This window comes from Hyperolius riggenbachi, chromosome 11, assembly GCF_040937935.1.
Source record: "Hyperolius riggenbachi isolate aHypRig1 chromosome 11, aHypRig1.pri, whole genome shotgun sequence".
In the NCBI taxonomy this organism is placed as follows: Eukaryota; Metazoa; Chordata; class Amphibia; order Anura; family Hyperoliidae; genus Hyperolius; species Hyperolius riggenbachi.
The window spans coordinates 214264611-214273066 of record NC_090656.1 but is presented as its reverse complement, the minus strand read 5'-3'; the positions used below and the strand labels follow the sequence as shown (position 1 = coordinate 214273066).

The 8456-nt window shown below is 44.3% G+C and overlaps 1 protein-coding gene across 3 annotated transcripts in view; it reads right to left on the bottom strand.

The window, feature by feature from the left end:
- Nucleotides 1–227: 227 nt before the first annotated feature.
- The window catches only part of DHCR7 (7-dehydrocholesterol reductase), a 48504-nt gene continuing 40275 nt past the window's right edge, over nt 228–8456 (bottom strand). For all 3 annotated transcript variants that reach the window (XM_068260263.1, XM_068260265.1, XM_068260264.1), the window contains exons 5-8: nt 7153–7366; nt 4879–5083; nt 2626–2757; nt 228–1635 (exon numbers count right to left, since the gene is read on the bottom strand). In XM_068260263.1, the coding sequence (XP_068116364.1) occupies nt 1171–1635; nt 2626–2757; nt 4879–5083; nt 7153–7366 (1016 nt within the window). In that variant the 3' untranslated portion in view covers nt 228–1170. The remainder of the gene's footprint in view (nt 1636–2625; nt 2758–4878; nt 5084–7152; nt 7367–8456) is intronic.

Here is an 8456-nt window from a genome sequence, read left to right as displayed (position 1 = left end):
AGGAATTCTAAATTTGTTGGCAGCAGCGCGCATGTGCAGAAAGAAGCAAATGCAATGGCGAAGCCGGGAATCCCAGTGACATACTTTCTGTCCAGCAGGGGTCATATGAATGTAGTTTTTGGCAATGCAATGGGGCGGTGCATTTCACCGCAACGCTTGCCTCAGGTGTAATACCGGCCTGAAGAAATTCCCCTTTACACAAGTAATTACAAGTGAACAGTATAAACTTCATTAAAAACTGGACATATTTTATTGAGAAGTATCAAGTGAGCTGCCCAAAAACATTGAACCGTACAGGATAGACAATCTGAACAACCTTCAAACTCAGCAGCACATTTACTGCCACAGCGCTGTACATAGTTATTCTTTTTTTTTCTCTCGGAGAAACTTTTCTTAAAGGGTAACTCCATCTTTAATACAAAAAATCACTATACAAGTCATTTTATAACTTGAATGGCATTCATGTTTTTATGTTTCAACTTGAGTCTGCAGCTGCCATCACTTTGTGTTTAGGAACTTTCCTGGAAACCATGGCAGTAGTATACGGCTTGGTGTTTAATCATACTCCTATATTTTCCTTCTGATGGTGTTTCGCTCTTAAGTCTGCACAAAGCACAAGGTAAAATTTATTGCTCCTTTTGTACCGTATAGCTTCTCTGGATGGAAGGCTCCTCACAGCTGTGGGGTGACGCAGCAGTTGGTAATATTCACTCCCACCTCAGTAACAGCTGACAGTGACACAAGTGTCTTTCCCAGTGAACCATATGAAAGGGTTCAGTGTTGTGACCTGGGAGCGGCAGAGTAGACATGCAGCTAGAATTGTTTTTCTTTTTAGTTTTTATGTGGAGATACACTTTAATGTTCAGATGCAATTCAGTCACAAAGTGTTGGTCGAAACTGGTGGTATTTTAAAAATTCTCTCTGTTGCCTTCTCTCTGAGTTGAGATTTCTCTCTCTTAAAAATGTAGAAGTAAAATATTTTCAGTTACGCAAACAAATGTCCCAAGTTTTTGAAATATTAAAAAAGTAGAATGGTGGTCCCTGTAAGTAATGTCCTCAGCTTGTAAAGCGGAAATATGGACATTCCTCTGCTTAGAAAAGTGTACAGTGTGATCACAGTGCCGACCGACGTGAATACCTGTGATGATTTTCCCTGAAGCACAGAGGCACTTAGAACACTCCTGGTATTAGCCGATACGGCACGGCGTCTGTGTAAAGCTTCCAGTCTTTGCCATACTTGCTAGAACACCGATGTTCGTCGCGTATGCAGCGGTGGACGAGCAAGATGGTCATGTAGATGATGTAGAAATAAGGCAGTAAGTGGTCAAACCCACAGGCGAGGCAGTAGGACAAAGATCCCATCAGGTCTCCGGTGTAGTTTAAGTGCCGGGCCACCCCCCAGAATCCGGAGATCATCAGCTTGCTCTGGTGCTTCTTGCCATCCCCGGAGGTGTAGGAACATTCAATATACTTGGGCTTCTTGCCCCAGATGGTGCAGTTGCCGTTGGTGCGTCTGAACAGGTCTTTCTGGTGGTTGGTCATTCTGAAGATGTAGTATCCAACCAGGCCGAGCAGAAGAACGCCTACAGCGGCCGGTGTGGAGAGCTGCACTGGGTTGTACACCAGATATAATCCCTGGAAGGAGGAAAGATAAATATTAATCAATGTGCTCTGAATAGCTTTTGTAATGGTTTAAAAAGCGATGCAGGAAATTCTGATGTATTCTAATTCCTAACTAGGGCTGGTGTCTGAATTTAAAACCATGTGGTTCAGAACCTAAACAGCCGCATTCAGCACTAGACAGTACCAGACCACAGAGCGCAGATCGACAGGAATCCAAATGAAATACTTCCTGCCCAGCAGAGAGTACGTCACTGAGCGTGGGGGGTGGGGAGTTGGCGCACTCTGCTGCAGGGTGACGGTTTTTATTTTTTCTGCTCACAGCATCTATCCTAAGGCCGGTTTTACATCTATATTTTGCGTTGCTGTGGGGATGTGATTCTCCTAACTTATCCCACCACAACGCAAAAAATAGATGTAAAACCGGCCTTAGGATGGATGCTGTGAGCAATCATATTCACATCAACAAATCAATTGGCATCACTGGTAAGTGTTTTTCAATATGATTGTCGGCCTTTCCTCTGTCTATATCAGGGGTCTCAAACTCAAATACAAAGTGGGCCAAAATTGAACACTGGGACCTAGCCGTGGGCCAAACCTCAATATCTACTGGCCACCTTATTAAGTTCTCTGGTGTCTAGTGGTCCTCCTCCCTCCCCTATACAGTCCACTAGTGTTTAGTGCTTTCCCCCTACCTCTCCCATATGGCATTCCTGGTGTTCTAGGGCTCCACCTCCAATATAGCTTCTCTGGTGGTCTACAGTGAGCCATACATAATGCAAAGTGGGGAAACCCCTTGAGGGCCAAATTGAATGCCGGGCCAGAGTTTGACATGTATGGTCTATATTGATGACACAGGGAAGCCAATAATCATTTATTAATCAGATCACAAACCACAGGTGAGAATTCTTCTGTGTTTTATCTTATACATCACACTTATTTCCTTTACTATTCAGTTCTGTAAAGCAGTGCTATGAAGGGAGTTGAACTTTAATTTCCTATTACCTGTAATGTGTAGAGAAAGGGCAGCCAGACACAGTCACCCCATCCCAGATACCAGCCAAAGTGGTCGTGACAGATGTCTATTGTTTTCAGGTACCAAGCCTCATTCCAGAAGAAGTCCACCACGTAGATGGCCTGCGTTTACAAAAGAAACATTAGCATCTTGTTTCCTCAGCTAGATCTGGTAAGTATAAATGATCTTATTATGAAATGCTAGAAAAATCAAAATTGCTCAGGATAAAGGGCAATGTCTGATCTTAAAGTCAATGGGAATCGATAAGCCAGATACTTACCTAAGGAGAGGGAAGGCTCTGGGTCATATAAAGCCTGCCCACTTCTCTCCCAGTCTCCTCGTTGCGGGAGCAGCTCCTCTGTTTAAATCCCTCGCCGCGGGGAACTTCGGAAGTCTTCAGTAGCAGAGTCCTCCTGAACACAGATGGCTCCATACTGTGCTCATGTGTGCGCAGTATGAAGCGACCCGTCTTTGTGAGCACTCGGGCTCCCGAAGTCCCCCGCGGCGGGGGATTAGGGAGTATTTAACCAAGTCGGCCGAATACTGCTATGGGGGAGCCAGCACTGGAACAGGGAGCGGGAAGGTTCTATAGGACCCAGAGCCTTCCCTCTCCATAGGTAAGTATCTGATCTATCTATTTTTTTTAACATTGGTTCCCAAAAACCGATGGGCCTAATGCACAAACGTTCAGTAAGCTCAGCAATTTTATTGATAGTAATGCTGGTACTAACAATGAGGGCAAGGGGGTGGGGGGGTTGTTACTGCATTTTATGGAAATAGGCTTGAAATATTCATATACAGCAAAGTCCCCATTAGCTGGAACTCAGGCAACCGGAAGTCTCAACTGACCGGCATGCCTGAGGGGATAACGGGGACTGGGATTTTTTGGGCAGGGGCGGGGTTTGCCGGCCACAAGATACACACCGAACCTCCAGTGACGTCCTGTAGCTCCTAACAGCTTTCTGGAGTCCATGCACGGCTCCCAATGTGTTACGTGACCTGACGCTTGTCAGGTGACACGCTGGGAGCCATACACAGATTATGCAGGAAATCCAACAGGAGCTTGCTAGGAGATAAAGGATGACACTGGAGGCTCAGTTTGTATTTTATCCTGCAGGAGGGGGGAGGTTTGGGTTTTGTCGGCCAGTTGCTCAAGCAACAGGCAAACGCATGTATCCAGCATCAGGCGTGTCCGGTGCCGGATACTAGAGACTTTGCTATAATCTGTGCCTCTGTCAGAGGAAACCTAACAGAAAGCATTCTCAGCTTCTAGGTAAGTCATAAGTAGAGATGATGAGAGGCAAATAATTATAGCTTGCATGTGCATTGTATGTAGCTTGTAATTGGACCAATCAAAATCAGCAGGATGTACATTTGATTGTCCAAATTCCAAGCTGCATATAATTTGCATGCAAAACAGAATTTTTAGCATCTCATGTCCATGAGTAACGCATTGCCCTTCTCTATTCATAACACATGAAAGAGGAACTGTACTGAATAAAATTGCTTATTTTTCACAATATGACTTAATAAATTATTTAGTCAGTGTTTCTCCCTGATTTATATTCTGAAATTTATCACAACATCTTTAATGCTGTCAGGTGCAGCTCTGCGGAATGTTTGTATACTGTGTGTTTCTCAGCTAGTAAAAAATATACCTGATCTTCTAGAACGCTCTGGAAGAATTATTATGCATAGCTAAACAGCCTAGGCTGTGACATCACTGGGTGGGCGGGGTTACATACCAATATAGAGCAGTGTATATACATACAGTATATAGGAAGCGTTACTGATGCTGAAACCAGGATAATTAACATAAAACTGGGTAGCCTAAATAATTGACTACATTCTACTATGGTATATGTTACTTCAATGCGTCTTTAAAGTGGACCTGAACTCAGACCTTCCTCTCGGCACTAAAAGATAAGTAACAGTATAATAACCTTTAAAGAAAGACATTACCTTTTTACAGCTTACAGAGCTACTGCAATACATCTGCAATGTGTCTACTTCCTGCTTTTATAGAAGCAGAAATACATATTAGCTGTGTCCGCCAAGCCAAATTTCTGTGCTGACGCAGCTGAGAGATCAAATTACAAACTCTTCTCTCGAAAACAAACGCATGGTGCATAGCTGTCAGTTCTCCTTGTGTCCTGTGCAAGAGTTTCGGTCCACTTTAAAGGGACTTATAAATTATACAGGAGTCCTCAGGTGGTCAGAAGTGGTACTGCATTTTCTCCTACCTGCAGGATGTTGACGAGGATCATGGAGTTGGTCACATGCCCATATAGCTCTTGCTGTTTGGCTGCATACGACAGGTTTATCAGAGTCCAGGCCACAATGCCAGGCCGCCCATTGAAAAAGAGCTTGAAGTCAAACCACTTTCCAATGCGAGGGTTAAATTCAATCCCCATCATGTAGTTATAGAAGAAATTTCCAGTAAATTTACTGTCAAAAGCAAAAGATTTGCATTAATACATCTAAATTAAAATATCCTTATTACATAAAGACATATTCCTGTACTTACAGAGCACAGGTAGCAAAAAATGAGGACCTTCTGCTCAGGGCCAGTTCTGTTATGAAGCAAGGTGAAACACTTGCATCAGGCGCAGAGATTACAGGGTCAACATGGACTGTGAGCGAGGTGAAAAGGTCATCATTGGGGAAAATAAACTTGTTGTGCTGTGTGAGGAGTCTGACAGTGAGTGAGGATGCCGGAGAGCAGCAGTGTTTCGTTTGAATTAAATGAATCAGAGTAAATTGTCTCATGCTGTGCGATCACTGCAAATCGGGAAGAAGGGGGGGCGCATCCTCACATGTTTGCCTCAGGCAGAAAAAAGTCTTGGACCAGCCCTGCTTCTACTGCTCCTACAGTCTTTAATGTTATAGCTTTGTAAACCCCACCCTCCAGGACAAGGGCAAAAAAGGTTCAGGAATGTCACATGTTATTGTCTGACAACTCCTTATTTCCTAGCAGGGCTGCTTTGTGAACTGTTGCTATATTTCTTCTAATGTGGTGTCTATCACTAGATGCTACACATTAAGTTTTGGTTTCCATTAATACGTCTGAATTTTCATATAGAAATGCACTGGAGCAATATATTCTGTTCTAAATGAAAAACCGTTATTTACCTGGGGCTTCTTCCAGCCCCCTGAAGTCTTCCTGGTCCCTCACTGTCATCCCACGCTGCTCAGTTCCTCCGGTGTCCCCCTCCGAATGCACAATGCCCAGGCCTGTGCCACGCACCTCCTCCAGTGTGCTCCTGTAGCTGGGAGTGCTCTGTGCATGCGCAGTACATTCCTAGATGCGGGAGCACAGTAGAGGAGGGATGCGGCCAGCAATGCGCACGTGCAGTAGGGGGACAGCAGAGTGCAGAATCACGGCAAGGGAGCAGGAGGACTTCAGGTACTGGAAGAAGCCTCAGGTCAGTAACTGGGCAAATTTTTCTCAGTTAAAGTTTCCTTTAAGAAATTTAAAACCTAGTTTGAATCCCCTTTAATGTTGAGGGATTTGTGTAGCAATAAAATTAGCTTGTTTACTCATTCTTAAAGGAAAACCATTGCGAAAAATCATAAAAGTAAAAAAAAAAACCATACTGTACAATATAAATACACATTTCTGCCAGAGTAAAATGCACTATAAATTACACTTTTCCTATGTTGCTGTGGCTTACAGTAAGTAGTAAAAAGCCGACAGGTCTGACAGGTTTTGGACTCGTCTATCTCCTCATGGGGGATTCTCTGTATTACCTTTATTCTGTACAAAAGCACTCCTTGGAAAGGATCTATACAAATATTTTAACCAGCTATTTTGAGAGCTATTTTGGCAGTTAGTGGGCGCGACCAATCATTTACGATCGATTAACGATGTGATCAGGAACAATCAATCATCCATAGGATTGTATCATGAATGGCCACCAGCAACGTAAACCGTGCCCTGTTATGCTTTCGTCAACATGTTCTTATTACTAACAGTTGTGCATCTTTTCGGCTGTTGCCGCCACCGTCAGAAGCAGGCTCCTATTGGATTGCAATGAGAAGCCTGCCTAGCAGTATGGAGGATTCTCATTGGTCCACCATTCAGTGAACCAACGAGAATCCTCCCTGTTGCTAAGCAGGATTCTCATTGGTTTACTGCAATCCAATGGGAGCCTTTTTCTGCCCAGGCCGAGATCTATATACCAGCACTGGTCCCCTGCAGTGAAGCCGACCGGTGTGGCAGCAGTAGCAGTGGATCCGAGGTGACTGAAGACACAGAAGACAAGTGAGTAGAGCAGGACTGTACATGGCAACCAGCCTAGTGAGAACAGACGCCTCCGTTCTCCCAGCCTTGCATTGATTACATCCATTTGTTTTCATGATGCACAAAACGGTCAGGTTCTTTTTTTTGGGGGGGGGGGGGGGGGGTCTAGTGGAAATGCGCCTAACTTTGATGGTCCTTTTGGGTGAAATAACCAGATACTTCTGTCCTGATCAGTAGAGCACTACAGCTATACCACGGAGCGCAGCTCTCTTACCAGTCTTTGGCATTGGTTGGGAAGAGGTAGGCTTTGATCATAGCGAATGTAGACACAGCATAGCCCAGGATATTGGTGCACCACAACAGAGGGATCCAGTTGTCGATGATGATAGTGGGGGAGAACCAGTGGAAGTGATAGGCATTGGCAAACCAGAGGATGTGAGTGATGATCCAAGCCTGCAGCCCGTTGACTTCATACTTGTTGATAATGCCTGTAGCAATTCAAATATGGCAGTTAGACTTGGGATGAAGCAGCACAAATAAAATATTTATTTATCGAGGGCATAAAGCCCCATAATAGCTGGCTGCTGTAAACAAATGTCACAGTCAGGGGCGTAACTAGAAATCACTGGGCCCCAGTAACTAAAGTAATTACTGAAATTTTAGATTTGGGAGTATAATCCCACTTTAACGCAGTTTAGTGCATACATTCTCATGAGCATACATGTCAAACTCCAGCCTGCGGGCCAAATTTGGCTCTCAGAGCCATTAAATTTGGCCCTCAAGTGGTTTCCCCACTTTGCATTATATTTGGCCCACTCTAGATCACCAGGAAAGCTATATTGGAGGTGAAGCCCTAGATCACCACGGCAGCTGTATGGGGGAGGGAGGGGGGAACGCATTAAATACTAGGGAACTATATAGGGGAGAGTGAGGGCCTCTAGTCACCAGGGAACTGTATAGGGGAGGGAGGACCACTAGACACCAGGGAACTGTTTAGGGGTTGGAGGGGGGCCATAAGACACCTGGGAACTTTATAAGGGAGGAAGATGGCCAGTAGGCATTGAGGTTGCCCCGCGACTAGGTCCTAGTGTACAATTTCAGGCTACTTTATATTTGAGTTTGACACCCCTGCTCTAGAGAGACAGATAGCCTGACTGACAGATCTAAACATCAAAGTCACACTAAGGAACAACTGCCCCTGTCCAAAATAAGTTGTTTATCTTTTCTTTTTTCAACACAGTAGGATCTGTAACAACACTTTCTGGAAGTGCATCTAAGACACACAAATTATTCAGTGACAAAAATTGCATTGTTAAGTGCTTTTTTTTAAAGTGGATTATAAGCAAAAAGAGGAATGGAGTTTAACCTCTTCCCAACCGCCGCATGTACAAATGGCGGCCGGGAAGTGGATCCCGCAAGGACCGCCGCATGTACAATTGGCGGCGGTCCTTTTAGAAAGAAGACACCCCAAGGTATTCGGTTAGGAGTATGGTGAGTTCATAGAAGATTTTATTATTTGTCACAAGTTAGCGGAAATTGCTTTTAAATGTTTTTTTTTCACAAAGTGTCATTTTCCGC